Raw genomic sequence first — 16538 nt, 5'->3', positions numbered from 1 at the left:
CATTGACCACTAGGCCACACCCTTTGGGTTCTAATAAGAAATCCTTCGGCACTAGAACGTAAAATCTTCTTGCTTTCATCCAGAGGTGTTCATGGGTTGGTTATTGGTCAAAACCATAACCAAACCAACTTAGTCGGTTTTTAAATTTCTAAAACCAAACCAAACCAAACAAAAAAATAACTGTCGGTTTAGTTCGGTTTGGTTCGGTTTCTTTGGTTTATAACTTTAGCTAATGATAAAAGTTGAAAATTTAAAAAAACGAATCCAATCTAACATATGAGAAGTTAACCGGGTGTTGTATCTCAACCTTGAAACTAAGATGTCAACTGAGTGCAGAGGCGGAGCCAGCCATCTTTAGGGGGTTCGTCCGAACTCCCTTCGACCGAAAAATATACTATTTATACATGATTAAAATTATTTTTTTTGTGGTTATAGTAGGTGTTGAACCCCCTTCCGACTTAGTTTTCTTTGAATATTGAACCCTTTACTTGAAATCCTTAAAATCCTGGCTCTGTCTCTGACTGAGTGTTATACTTTAGCAAAGCTATGAACAATACCATATGAATGCTTCTAAAAAATTATTTTAAAACTACATTTAACAGAATGATATGATAAACCCTCCAAAAGGTGCTGAGCACATAAAGTTTTTGCTCAACAAGGTTCAAAAAAAAAGTTAAAATTAATGATTGTCTATAGTCAAATGAATGTCAGCTATAAATTTTAATATACAACAAGATATTATTTTCAAAATTAGTATCATTTGTCATTCAAAGTGCGAAATTCACTTAGAATCTCATAAGGTACTATCAACTAGATGAAGAAATGACTTAATGCGTTACGACTAAAGTTAAATCATGATTAAAATATAAAATTTAATAAATACTTATATTGTATTTATGAATAATACATAAATAATTATAATATATATATATATATATATCAGTTCGGTTTGGTTATTTTGTCGGTTATTTTAGAGTAAAACCAAACCAAACCAAACCAAATTATTATCGGTTTTTTAAAATTCAAAACCAAACCAAACCAAAACTAACCAAATATCGATTTTTTTTAATCGGTTTGGTTTGGATCGCGGTTCAGTTTGGTTAATAACCAAACCATGAACACCCCTACTGTGTTTCATCTTATGTAACTACCTTGTCTTGATTGTTCAGTACGGCAACATAAAGAGCATTTTGATTGTTGTTGTTACGCATATCCCAACAATCGGGGAAGTGATTTAACAGCTTATTTATCATGTTTACATCACCTTCACTGGCTGCAATGTGAATTGCTGTCGTCCAGTCATTTTCACTGCCTGTCGGAAGGTACACTAAGGATTTTTTCAACCCCAGCATATCAGAAACTACGTCTTCCAATCCTAATTCAACAGCATAGTGCAGTGAATTCCAACCCCATAAGTCAAGTTCCTCACATAAAGGCTTATTACAATGCCATAGTCCAGGCCCGGGCCCAGGCCGGGGCAGAGGTGCACCTTGGCCCAGGCCCGGGACCTCATCGCAGTCTTCACTAAACTTCTCAAAATGTTTTCCATGTTTCTTTTATTTCTTTCTCTTGATGTCACAATCATCACTCTTAGATTCAATATCAGTGTTTGTCACTCCTACAACATTGGTAGTCTTATTATTACAACAAATATACGAAAACTACATTGCAATTTTTTCATATCAATATAATGAAAAAATAATCTTAAAATGTCAACCAACATTCGTAATGCTCGACTCTCAAAAAGGAAACTGTGATAAGTATTTTGTAACAAAGAGAGTATATCTTATTCTTACAAATCTACCACCATATATTCGAATGCAGGCACGTAAATAATATAGAAATTGTTGTAAATGAGGATATTTGTATTTTAATAAAGCTAAATTAAATTAGATTAATTCGATATTTAAAAACTATACCAAAAGTGCTACAAATTACAATCTTTTATCAGATCAGTATAACAAAAATAATGCATCTTAAAATATCGATCAAAGTTGATATCATTTGACTCTCAAAAAGAAAATTGCGCTGGTATATGATATTCTGACAAATCTACCATCATATATTCAGATACCAGCACGCAAATACTAGAAAAAATCCTGTAAATGAGGATATTAGTAATTCGAATATAAGCGATTTAAGTGAGGATTACCGTCGGCGCGGCGTTTGAAGAGGTAACGCTCCATTTGGAAATCACAGTTCTTAGTGCCGAGGTGAACTTCAGCGGCTAATATCATCTGTATGTCTGCCTATCTCGCCGTCAGCGTTCGTGGTTGCTGTGTAGTTGCCGCCATTGTTGGTTGTGAACTATTACTAATCTACCTTTGCTTTGCTTTGCTTTTAGGGTTTCACTGCGACTGTAGAAAAAGGGCTCTTTTGTTGGGCTTGATATTTGGGCTTTAGTGATGGGCTTGGGCTATGCTAAACTTTTGAGCCCTAGTGATCCGGTTCTAACTGTGGTTTGCCTGATTTTTTAGTTTTGGTAATGACAGTACAGCTTGTTATTTTAAAAATTTGAGAAAACGGTCTATTACCCCTTCCACCTTTAGTCGAAATTTTAATTACACACTTATACTTTGTGGGGGTCCTATGATTTCATTGAACTATTTTAAAGTGGAATTATTATCCCCCTTAACGCTGACATGGTAAGAGAGTGTGTTTCACTCTCTTTAACGAATTTTTTTTATTAAAAAATTATTTTTAATATTTCTTTATTTTCTTTATTCATTTTTAATTGTTCTTTATTTTCTTTATTCATTTTTATTGTTCTTTTTTTGTTTATTTATTTTCTTTCTTTCTTCTTCTTCTTCTTTCTTATAAACAACGGCATCCAAGAACTCATCAATGACATCCAAAATTAATTTATCATTTTCTTCATCTCCAAGCATAAAATCTATTAGTTTCGACTTCAAATTCATTGAAAATTTTAAAATGGGTATTGTTCATTGTTTCTAACTTTAAGATTGTAGGAAATTTTAAAATCGATATTTCCATTATTTACGACTTCAAAGTCATCGTAAATTTAAAAATGGGTATTGTCCATTGTTTCCGACTTGAAGGTCGTTGAAAATTTCAAAATACTCTATTGTTTCCGACTTTAAGGTTATTGAAAATTTTAAATTCGGTGTTGTTCATTGTTTCCAGCTTTAAGGTCATCGAAAATTTTAAAATTAGTATTCTTCATTGTTTTCGAATTTAAGATAGTTGAAAATTTTAAAATTGACACTGTTCATTGTTTCCCACTTCAAGATTGTCGAAAATTTTAAATTCAATGTTATTTATTATTTTCAAAATCAATATTGCCCAGTATTCCTACTTCAAGGTCATCGTAAATTTTAAAATGGGTATTGTCCATTATTTCCGACTTCAAGGTCGTCGAAAAATTTAAAATTCTCTATTGTTTCCGACTTTAAGGTCATCGAAAATTTTAAATTCCGTATTGTTCATTGTTTCCGGCTTCAAGGTCGTTCAAAAATTTGAAATTGGTATCATTCGTTGTTTCCAGATTTAAGATCATCGGAAACTTAATAATTAATATGATCAGTATTTCCCACTTCAAGGTTGTCGAAAATTTTCAAATTCGATGTTGTTTATTATTTTCGACTTCAAGATCGTTGTAAATTTCAAATTTGATATAGTTCATTATTTTTCACTTTAAGGTCGTCGAAAAATTATTTGCATAGAAGTAGGAATAATAAAGTTTCAAAAAGAAAAGAGATGAAAAGTAATGCTGAAAAAAATAATGGTGAAAAAATGATGAAAAATGATAAAAAGTGATAAAAATAGAAAAAAAATGATTTTTAAACAAAAAAAATACATGTCAAAATACTGTTGGCGCATGCATCACACCTTATCCAAAATGACTGGTTGTCAGATTTTGAGGGTAATAATTCCACTTTAAAATAGTTCAGGGAGGTCCTATGACCCCCGCAAAGTATGAGCATGTAATTGGAATTTGAAGTAAAGGTTAGAAAACTTTTGACCATTTTCTCTAAAAATAAATTTACATTCTAAGATATTCAAATAAAAAGGTATCCACAGAGGTAAGAACATCTTGGATATGGAATCATTCTTATTAGAAAGTACTACTTAATTCTTTAATATGGGATTTTTTTTGGAGCAGTTTAATATAGTTGAATTTTAATATAATCAGGTTTTAACGTAGATATTGAACATCGAATACCTATTTGATACTTCTAATTAAGCTGAACTAATGGAGCAAATACTTGTGGGACCTGAATCGGATTAAAGTGAATAATTTACGGAGTTTAGATGTATTAAAGGAAAACATGTTAAAGATTGTTGACCAAAATTAAATTACAAGTGTGAAAGATATGATGACACTTTCATTTGGTAGTGGAGAGTTACTAATACTTTTAATTATTACAGTTTGACAGTCGATACCTTCCAATGTTGAGGGATTTTATGGTGATTTCTTATACTCATTTCTCATCATAGCTACACTATCATCCCACAATTTTCGCCCAATAATTACACTCTGTAGCGAACGAACGATTGAACTTGTACGCCATTTTCATTTTACTTCAGATTTAAAGTCATGTCCTTAAACTCTCCTTTCTTTTTTTCCCTTACGTTCTTAAAGATTGAATGATGATAAGCTCAAAATGTAATTATTCTCGAATTATATAAAATATCCTCTACCAAGTAGCAGAAGATAACGTCTAAATTTGAGAGGATATACACCAAAGATGAAACAAAAAGATTACTTTTAATAGACCCGACTAAGTATTATCCTACTAATAAGAATATAAAAAACGAAAATGGTCTCTCAAAACATATGCATCAACAATTAATTTAAAGGAACATGAGAAAGTGAGACGACATTTCATAGTTTGGTAGCTTAATAAAAAATACTACTTATGTCATAATCTTTTCATATTTAATACGATTAAATTCTCATTTAGGTCTTTTTAGTTATTATATCCAAAGACCAAATATAAAAAAGATAGCACCATAAAGCATTATGATGTATAGCTCACATCAAGATTTGTCCCACACAAAATAACACAATACAAAGAAACTGTCTTAACTATAATATAAATACTAACAAAATTACTTTAATTTATTCGTCTTATTCCTAATTAAATGATGTATGACTCCTCCAGCAACGTGGTATAATTTTCAGAAAAATTATAACATTTGACATGGAAAATCATCTTCATCTCCCCAGCAAAGTAATAGGGTTGAATTTATTTTTTGGGAGTAAGAACAAACATGCTGCAATCATGTGGTTCAACGCTGGCTGATATTTGTCCTTTAACTGATCCTTTTGTTGAGTGCTGCAATTCAATCCAAATGATAAAAAAAAAAGTGTCATTTAAATTAAACTTCGAAACATATATAACAGATGATTATTGTTGTTTTGTGGAAATAGCTAGTCAATATATATTGTTATCGCTAAATGTTTTGGTGGACTGGTAAGTGTTGTTCTATTCTTTAGAATTTAATAAGAGATCTTTTGTTCGGACTCTGAAAGTAGAGTCACCGCATTACCCCCAAATGGGACTTTTCCATATAAAAAATTCGGATTAATCGGGCCCAAAGTCCCAAACATTTCGTAGAATATTTATGTATGCATCATTTTGTGAAACTTATTGTTGGAGTCCCACATCGGTAGGTTAAAAGGTCCTTGGTCTCTTTATATGGTCTTGGACAATCCTCCCCTCAAAGATAAACTCAACATAATAGCCCCTTAAAGATGTTACAATGCATGATACCCAACCCTTGCCCCAACGCCCGATACTGAATATCGAGTGAAAAAAGCCATGAACTTTTTAACTTTTGCTAAATATATTTCCAGCTTAATGCTTGATAACAATAAGCGATTAGATCATATTGTTGAGCGTAATGCTTGACATGACTTCAAATTTTGAGTTCGCGTTACGAAATGTAGATAGTTTTTAAATGAAAGACTTACAGCCCATAAGTCTCGTGCATCAACAACAGTAGAAGAATCAAGTCCAATATCAGACCATTGAGCAGTTATATCAGCCTTTGATGATCCTCTATTCCATAGCACTACTGCTTTTCTATTCCCACTTAAAGGCCCTGCCCATACCTGCAATAACAATGTATAAATATTTACAAGTTTTTGTATTAGAAAATGAATTCATTGGAATTTGGAAATAAAAATAAAAATTGGGATTGAGAGTCAGTCATTTCAAAATAATTACCTGCAAATTATCTCCATACTCCTTAATTTTTCTACCTTGTACTCCAAGTTTATCTGATCCCAATTTCAACAAATATAAACATGTTATGTTCTTGTCTTCTACCATTAGTAGTCATTAGAATGCAATTAGGAGTGATAAATGAGCGGATTAAGCTGAATTTGAAATAGTAAAACTGGTGGATGAAGTGCACAATTATCCAAATTTGATGCCATCATTTAATTTGTGGTCATTTTTTAGATTCTTTTTGTACGTGTAGCTACTTTGGGATGACCTTAGACACAATATCTAAAGTCGCACAAATATTATTAAACTTTTGTCGTACACAACTCACGTCCTACCATATTTGCCTGAATTTCAAGTAGAAATGCATGAACTTCACTCACATGTAACTTTAAACATTTTGTCAAGCCTAACTTCAGATAACATATGTCTGAAGTGACTTTTAGATGAGATGAATTGGATTGATCAAAATGGACTGAATCATTAAATGGACAAGTCATTAACACGCTCAAACTTAGGGCAATTGCAGATCATGTTTTCATAGACTAATTTTGTTGTCACACATAAATGCAACTGAAATTAAAGAAAGTAAAATAGTTTACCTTGATTAACTGCAATGACCTCTGAGTTGCTTAGAATGTCATGAGCACTCTGATCCATTGATCGTAAATCACAACCTATAATCAAAGGTGCCTATAAACAAAAAAATATTAATTTTAATATATAACAAATTAAAGTCTATTTTTTGCCAATAGAATTTTATTAAATTAAATTAAACTAAATTCATAATAATAATAATCAAAACTGACTTTTGCTAATGCCCAAATGCTGAAATGAGAACGATATTCTCCAAAGCTCATTCCTCCATTTCCAACTTCTAACATGTCTGGATCTGAAACAACAAATTAACACCATGTAAAATCACTGCAAATTAAACTTACATAATAAATTTAATTTAGTTTTATAATAATTAATGAGAAATAAAATGCATAAATTTTTGTGAATTAAACTTATACCATTCCAGCCACCTGGACCAGCATAAGATGCCCATTGGTCATTCATATCTGCCCGCGAAGTCATGCTGCAACGCGAAACACACTAACATCACTACTTCGTTCACTATCATATAAGGCTTCGTGTAGAATTATTTAAACTCTAGTACGATACATTTGTGAATATCTATAAGCAAAGATCAAAAGCGTAATTTCAATTAATTGAGAGTTAAATGTATTTAATCGAATTCGACCAAGAGTGAGAGAAGAATTTACGAAAATAAAAGTATGTTTTTTTAAAAAAAAAAAAAAAATCTATATTTTACCTGCCCCAATCATCAGAAATATCTCCAGTCGTTCTCCAACTATTTCCAACAGGAGAAGCCCAAGTGGCAGGATTATCACCTCCCCTGAAATTGGGAAAAATAACATATTAATATGTGTATAATCAATATATTATTTGTGTATATATCGACTGAAAAAAATGATTTTTTTTTAAAATATGCCATTCAAAAAGTACACTCACCATTCACATATAGAATAAAATATAGCCCTTCCAGAGTTCTGTAAAGCTTTGCTCATTGTGGGATACCTGTTTTATTTAAGGAAACATTGTTAAAAAGAAGAAACAAAGGTATATTCTTGTTGAGAAAGGAAGAAACAGTAAAAAGTTATCCGTATTCAGTGTTTACGTTAAATTAATTTATTCAAAAATATATGTTTTTTGAGGTTTTTTTTTTCTTGAATACTTAATCATAATGAAGTGTATTGATTTGATGTAAATAGCGAGTGCACTTGGAGGGGCAAGTAGTACCTTTCTCTTGGACTTCGATTCTCGTTGTTACAATTATCATACTTCAAGTAATCAACACCCTAAGAAAAATAACACAAGTTAAATATTGACTATTAAACTCAAAAATAAACTCAAATAAAATCTCCACCATTATGTATAAATATATATTTTTAATCTTAAAATATGTACATGTAGGCCAAGCAAACATACCCAGGAAGCAAAAGTATTTGCATCTTGGTATTCGTGTCCTAATGAACCTGGCATTGTTTTACTACATGTCTGAGTCCTGCATTACAAGAAATTAAAAAATAAAAATGGCTTGTTTAAATCAAAATTATGACTAAATATATCTAATTACTAGTATAATTTTTTTAGGAAAAAAAAAAGATACTATTATTTAGTATAAAAATATACCCAGCATCAGAATAAAGTCCGAGTTTCAATCCTTTGCCATGAACATAATCTGCTAGTGCTTTAATACCAGAAGGAAATGTTGAACCTTTAGCAACCATATTTCCCTGTCAAAATTTGTTATTTATAAGCTGTAATATTTTCTGATTTTCTCGTACTTTTTCAAAATATATTTTTCTAAAAAAATGACTTTCTTTGTCTGAGTTCAAAAATCAAGTTCTATAAATAACATTTCATGTTGATTGTCCCGGCAACCAGGGGCGGAGCTACCCTTTGTCAAGGGGTTCATCCAAATTCCCTTCGGCGAAAAATTATGCTATATATGTATGATTAAAATTATCTTTTATGTATATATATATTATATGTTAAACCTCCTTCGGTTAGTTCGTATGTTCACTTATGAACCTCTTAGTGAATATCCTGGCTCGTTGATTGTATTTTTCACGTTTACTATACATCTCTAAATTTAATCTAATTGACCATTAATAATCCAAAATCCCAAATCCAATGTTTAATCCTTAATTTTTATTAATTCCTAGACTCTATTAATCATTAAGTACTAACCTAATTGACTATTCATTGAATTCTTCGATTCTTCTTTCGCCAACGTAATATACCACAAAAATACGTAGAATATCATCATCAACTTTGAAATAAATACGAGTAGAACTAAACCTCCATACACTTGCTTCAGAATTTTTAAACTATTAGATCATTTAATTTGATATACATATAAATGTCCATTATAAGTGAGACTAGTAATTTAAAAGAATAATCGAATATTCACATATAATAAGTAAAGTTATATTAATACATATACATGATTCGACCGGAAGTTATAAAGTTATCGCAAACTTGCAGATTACGATATATATATATATATATATATTCGTTAAATTAATAAGACAAAAGAAATTGGCAACAAAAAAACAGGGGAACCAATTTAGAGTACCTGTGAGTCTCTATTTTGTTCCGCCCAGCAGTCATCTGAAGAAATAAAATACGACAAATAACTGATTAGCAATAAAACTGGCAAGCAAATTTTTACTAACCTTAATGTTAATCTTAATTATTTAAATTTAAATTTTGTTTTTCTTTAGGTTTCAAGCACTAAATGAACGTGAATAGATTTGAATGACTAAGATTTATAACAAATCTTAATATCATTAAAATGACTATTTGAACATTTCTACAAAAATAGTCACTTATCAATTGTATTCATAATCAGTTGTCACTATCACTAGCCACAACTTATAATCATCACCAGCAACTACCATTATTGGTCTTGGCATTAGATATCAAGCCACTGTCATTATTCATTACCATCATTAGCTATCACTACCATTCACCATAATTATCGACCGCTACCACCATCAACCTTTATGTCAATCACCAATAGCCTCTATGACAATCACCATCACCACCAGTTACAATTCGATCACACCTCCTCATAAGTCATAAGTCAGTATCATCTCCAATTTCTACATTTACAATATCGCTAGTCATTACCCCAACCAACCATCACATAATTTTTTCAAAATATTTTATTGATATATAATATTAAATTAATCTAGTAGTTTATTAGCTTTTATTTAAATTTATAATAAAGATAAATTTTATACAATAAATATACAAGTATTCAAATTTTAATCTCACATTTTTACATTTTTAAAGTGTGTATTTAAATTCAAACGCATTATTAATTAATCTTAAAGAAAAGAAACCCATTCTAATTCATTAAACATGGTAAATTAAGAACAAATGAAGTTACCTATATTGATGTATTCATATCCAAGTGAAGAAAGCCCAGTAGAGACCATTGCATCAGCTGCCACATCAAAAATTAAAGAAGAAAAAAATAAAACAACAACAAAGTGACAACTGTTGTGTAGGACTAAGTATTTGTTTGTTCATTTGTTGACACTTGTCTTTGCCATTTCTAAGTAGAAAATAATTTTGCTGACCTGTTTCCCTTATCATACTCTCATGAATATTGCAAGCAAAATGATTCCAGCTGCTCCATCTGTTTTTCCATAAATAACAATAGGACATTAATTTAGTAGGTGTTTGGACATAAATTTAGTCATATTGAAAAAAAAAAAAAAAAAAAAAATGTTATTCCTATCTAAAGTTGAAATTATGTCTTCACCTGCATTTTTAATTGGAAAAATGGTTAAACACTAGTTTTTCAAATTTATAAAACTAACGGAAAAAATAATTTTAATGTATAACCAAATAGTATTATTTTGAAAATATTTTTTGGAAAGGGAATATTCATATCCAAACGGACCCTCTGACTTTAAGAATGATTAGCGGTAACCTATCTAATTAAATGGAATTAAGTAAATTGATAAACAAACGCATCGTCGTAATTACAATACAGAAATGATTACTAAAATGTCTAATTACATTAAATTTATTTATCAAGTAACTTAATAAATAGGATAGAAATTTAATATCGCCGCATTGTTTGTTTAGTTACTAATTTTGTGATAAGTTATATTTGTTTAAATATAAGTATTAGATTAAGTTAATCCTGTTAGATGGTGAAGTACTAGTACGAATTTAGTTATATTGAAATAAAATAGTAAAAATAACAAAAATACCCGTGAAATCCCTTTGCTACTAAATAAATCAGATGATAACCTTGTGAACAAATAACTTCTTTTAAGAAATTATAAAATGCAGGTTAATTTTAATAAAATAAATAACTAAATTCAATCTAACTAATCCCAATTTTAACTAACATATAGTATACATAACTTGTACACAAACCAAACATCCCACCACCCCTTAAATAATAGGTGGGTAGTGGGGTTCATATCCATTAGGGACAACTCTACCCTTATGAAAAAGGTGACTATCTTTGACCTCTAATTTACGAGCCTCATTTTTTTTAAGCAATAACAGATATTATCTGTAGAAAAAAAATTGTTATATGAAATACAAGAATTATTAGAAGTTTAATATATCTGGAATATGATATCTCAAGAAAAACTAAATGCACTAATTATATTAGTAAATAAAAGAAAACTATTAGAATAAAGCGAGTATATAATTCTTAGAAATACATGTTGTTTAAATTTTTTTTTTCTTTTCTTAAAAAAGTAGGCCTTAGGCCACTATCTCCCTGATATCGATGAAAATTCAAAGAATTATATAATAAAACACTGGCTCGTCTGAATGTTTTTGTATTCCTGTACGTAAAAAGTTTTTGAATTTATAGAACTTAATTAATTACTCAATCATTTTTTTTATTATTATTATTTTTTTTTTGCAAGAAGCAAGTAGACAACTTGACAAGTTCACGAGCTTTCTTTAAAAACCCCACCTACACCATTCCTTCATATATGATATATGGTGTCTCTTTCAAGACAACACCATACAATATATACCTATACTCTTCGATTATCAACAATATGTTACACAACAAGAAGAAGAATAACAATTAATTTTATGCACCGACAGTATATAACTTGAAATAAAAAAGAATTATCTATCTTACCCCATTTGAGGAGTTCCACCAAGGCCATTGCCTAAGAGGTTTCTACGAATCAACCTGTTGTCAGTGAGATTTCGAGGATGTAGCCTCCCAAACGTTGTTGTAACCATAACCAAACACAAGCAGCAACATAGTTGTACTGCTGTCATAGTTGATGGCATCATATTGTGTTAAAGTAGAATAATTTAGGTTTAGCTATGGCTATATGGGAGAACTACAACAATATTTTAATGTTTTAAGGGAAAGAGCTAGAAAGAGAGCCCCTTTTAGTTGAAGGGGCAAATTTAAGCTTTGCTAAAACTTTGGTGTTTTTAATATCTGATGAAATGAGTACCTAGCTACCTATTTATATACACATACACTACTAGTTATTATAATTAATGCTACGTTGGCAGTCGGTAGATGGAAATTATCTTTAACCGAACATAATATTTTTACGTTAAACATATTATTTACATACCGTATGTATGCATATGTGACAACAATTATTTAAATTTAATTTACCTGTTAAATTAAATTTTGATTTGTTACATAAGTCATGTTGGTGGGCTCATGGAGGAAAAGTTGTGACTGCTTGAGGTGGACAAGTAAATCCGTTTAGCCAGATTTTTCATATACACTCTCCGTCTCAATCTCAATTTATGTGTCATCATTTTTTTTTATTCGTTTTAAAAAATATCATGTTTTCTTATTTGGTAATTATTTAAAGATATAATTCTACTTTTATTCTTATTAGTCTCACTTAATTAAAGATAATAACAAAGAATAATTTAATAAATACCAACATATATATATTTTTTTATTTCTTAAATTATATGTCCGATTAAAATATGCCACGTAAAATAGGATGGGAAAGTCCATATCAAAACCATAATGACAAGTGACACTATAGTTAGCAGTGGTGGTGCCACAATGCAATGTATTTTCTCATCAATCATTTGACTTGTGACTCTTTACTTTGGCCTCCCCTCCCCACCATCATGCAACCCCACTCCCCATCTCCCTATACCCCAACCCAACTCATCAAAATCTTGACTTTCAAGATATCAAGAAAATTGTTACAAGTAGTTTGTATGTCAGCATCTACGCCCTTACTATCTATTCTCAGACAAATTCACAAATATTTTACTACATGTGTATGTAACATTACCTCTTACCAAAATGGTCTAGTTGAAAACGAAGTCCCCTTTTTACTAAGATAATATATTTAATGAATTATGAAACAGTCAAATGCACGACCCACGTATTTGCCAAATCATATAACCTAGCTAGAATCGAAATCTGTGTCACGTATTGTAGTTTTTTTAGGTATGTAAATGGATGCCACTTTCTTGCTCTATCTACTAGAGTGGCGAAGCCAGACTTTTGGTTAAGGGTATTCACATTTTTCCTTGATAAGGTTCGAACCCGGGTTGTTGATGTACAAATGCACACTCTTGACCACTGGACTATGCTTCTCTAGCTTGTCAAGGGTGTGCAACAACATGTATATAACCATAAATATCTATATTTAACCTATATACTAGAAAAAAATTTCCGACGAGGGTGTTCATCTGACCATCCTTCGTCGGCTGTGGCTCCACCATTGCTACTACTCCCTCCATTTCAAAAAGAATTATCTGCTTTCTTTTTTAGGAATATTTAACGGAGGGATATTTTTGAGCCAAAAAACTAACGAGGGGTATTTTTGGCCGAATGATCAAATGAGTAACTTCCCCTAAAAATTGTCGTGGCGACTAATTTGATTTACATAAAAATAATTACCTATAGTAACTGTTACTAGTTAGTATGTAATTTTTCATTTTTTTTCTGCATTTCTCATTTTTATTCATTTTCCCTTTTGTGTTGTGATTTGTTGCAGTCTAGCAGCTCTGTGTTGTTGTGATCCTTCTGTAATCTATGTGTGGTAATTATTAATTAAGGTGTGCCCAGCTGCCAATTAAGTTCACTTCTTCTTTATGCTTCAATTTGTAGTGCCAAACAACTATTGTAATGTAAATTAACTTAATCTGTTATTTCTCTTTTCAGGTCCTAAAGAAGAAGAAGGAAAATCGGATGCTATTGTTGCAAGGAATTCATTGGATTTGTTAACGATAGATTGAAATAGATTGAATTTAAAGGGTGAATTGACTGAATTGTCCTCATCGGAGAATCACCGGTGGCGATGGAATGAAAGAGGTGACGAATATGGGATGATGTAATGTGGTTATATTTGTAAATGTGGCTATATTTGAAAAGGTGGTTATTCACACTTTTGACACGTGGATGATGACATGGCATGATCACGTGGCTTTTTTTCAATCTAGGTGGCATGCTTGGTGGAATTTTATTAAAGGGAGAAGTATTTTTGAGCCAAATATTTAACGGAGGGATATTTTTGAGCCAAAAAACTAACGAGGGGTATTTGATCCATTTCAGATAGTTCATGGGTATTTTTGAACCTTTTCCGGAAAAAAAAATGATCCCTTTTCTTTTTTGGTAATATTTTAATTTTAACTTTCCACGTGACTTGTTTAGTACCACAAGATTAAAGGATATTTTGATACATTTGACACAACTTTAATTTATGGCCACAAGATTTAAAAGTCTTCTTTATTTTCTTCAATTGTGTGTCAAGTTAAAGTAGGTCATTTTTTTTTAAACGGTGGAAGTATTAATTACGCCAAATTAAATTGTCAACAAATCAATATTCGTTTTTTTTAACTTGTCACAGACGAAAACACCATTATTAATTTTGTTCTTATTTTAGTGGATGTGTGGTTGCAAAGATTTCTTCTTCATGCTATTGGACATATTATAAGTTGGTCCAAAATAGTAATAAAAGTTAAATTTGGAGCTAGAGAAATTTTAGTAAAATAAGATGATGGGGCAGCTTCAAATTGAAGCACGTACGATATATATAGTGTCGGCATTGTTTTGTTTTGTTTAAGGGACAGTAAGGCAATGCTCATGATGTCTCATGTGAACTATATTGTAGTCTTCAATATTGTTACGCCTAGAATTTTTCATTTGTCTTTTGCATAATTTGCATAATCAGATACACATGAAATACGTAACTATACGTGTATATCTGCTAATGTGGTGTGGCCTTCGATCTTCTTGTCCAGCAGACGCATTCAGAATTTAAATTCTATATTTTATTGAATAGTATATTTTACGTCAACGTATCAAATACATATGAACCCCACACAAGGCAACAAAATAGCTGCATGCACACCTGATGTTCCTTTTTAAAGATAATTTTCCTTGGTCCAAATCCGCTAGTATTCCTCTTCGGTTCCTCATGTTTCTACTGTTTTTCCAGTGTATGGTTTGCTTCTGTTCCTGAGACGTACTGGAATGAGTCATGCATTTCTAATTATGACACATGAAGGGCTGGCCAAAATGATACAGTAGTATATTTGTGATATTAGCCAAATATGAGTCAATTGATATTATCCATTCAAAATATGGGAATGTAACAAGTAAAATGGGTATAAAAGAGTATAAGAAGCAGGTTTATTTAGCATTTAGGAAACACAATGTCTTGATGAATTCATTTCCTTGGACATTTTGTTAATTAATGAGATTTTACCTAATAACTGAGCTATAAGCATGCATATCCACTTTATGGATTGTTCAAAGTGATTAATTGGTATTCTCTTGGTTGTGGAGACACCCACAAAATAATGCAGAAGAAGACACACAGGACATAAACTAGCTAGTAAAATGACTGATAATATGTAACCATATGAGCGACCAAGAACCAATTGTCGTTGCATTTTGATGGGTTTTTGTGCAATGGAAGAAGGGATCTTCAAATAATTTTTAAGACGCACATTTTATGCTGAGATATCATTCACAATGTGACATTGTCGCAGAGAGCTAAAATCAACTACTGTATATATTATGTTTCTTGTTGTGAATCACCTCTATTAACCTTTATATCCTGCTAACACTGAAACTTCTAACCATGCTGATCAATGATCATTGAGAGATGCAGAGCAAGTACTACAAAGTAAAATCAAGCTTCCAATTTAACTACCATAAATTTATATTTCACGTTAAACTCACAATGCAACTAAATAGCTGCATCCGCCACTGTTAATACAGCTCTCTTTCCCCCTTTTTTCCAATATCCACTTCTGTTATTAGATCAAAAGCACAACATCAGGATTTCTTTTATAATTTGTGATTTGTGCTATACCAAAAGTCAAGAGGTGCATTCCTTGAAACTAGACATGGAATATGTGCTAGAATACATACCACAGCAATTAAAATCCATCCCTTGATTTTGGGATAACTAGGACATCAACAGGAGCTTGAGGATTCAAATCGCGAAAAGCAAGAACCTTTTGATCTTCAGATGCTACCGATGCAGGTACATCCTAATGATTTTATCAAAATCTGGATGTAGAAACAAATTGTTCAGAAATCAGTATGCGGTGGGCGTAGCCAAACTGAAATGTAACGGGTCAGTCTGGGAATTAATGGGTTAGTTGATTTATTTTGCCAAGGCGGATTAGCCAAATAGCCAAACATTTTCTAATTAAAGGGTACAGAGTAACAGACAAACCGGTTTGGAACAGCCAACAAACAGCAGGAACTAGTTGCCATGGCTCTCATCTGTGTTGAAAGCATAATTCTGTAACTACTAGATTATTATC

At 31.2% G+C, this 16538-nt stretch overlaps 1 protein-coding gene across 1 annotated transcript; it reads right to left on the bottom strand.

Moving 5' to 3' along the window:
- Nucleotides 1-4958: 4958 nt before the first annotated feature.
- LOC107862757 (alpha-galactosidase) lies at nucleotides 4959-12227 on the bottom strand. The gene is made up of 15 exons (XM_016708414.2): nucleotides 11896-12227; nucleotides 10355-10413; nucleotides 10162-10218; nucleotides 9343-9377; nucleotides 8394-8497; nucleotides 8190-8265; nucleotides 8001-8059; nucleotides 7713-7778; nucleotides 7513-7596; nucleotides 7211-7275; nucleotides 7004-7086; nucleotides 6797-6887; nucleotides 6195-6247; nucleotides 5939-6079; nucleotides 4959-5300 (listed from the first exon to the last, which is right to left on the bottom strand). The coding sequence occupies exons 1-15, from the start codon at nucleotides 12054-12056 to the stop codon at nucleotides 5211-5213; spliced, it is 1224 nt and encodes a 407-aa protein (XP_016563900.2). The 5' UTR covers nucleotides 12057-12227; the 3' UTR covers nucleotides 4959-5210.
- Nucleotides 12228-16538: the final 4311 nt, after the last annotated feature.

This window comes from Capsicum annuum, chromosome 3 (genome assembly GCF_002878395.1).
Source record: "Capsicum annuum cultivar UCD-10X-F1 chromosome 3, UCD10Xv1.1, whole genome shotgun sequence".
Taxonomy (NCBI): Eukaryota; Viridiplantae; Streptophyta; class Magnoliopsida; order Solanales; family Solanaceae; genus Capsicum; species Capsicum annuum.
The sequence above is the reverse complement of the archived record's forward strand: the minus strand, read 5'-3'. Positions and strand labels throughout refer to the sequence as shown.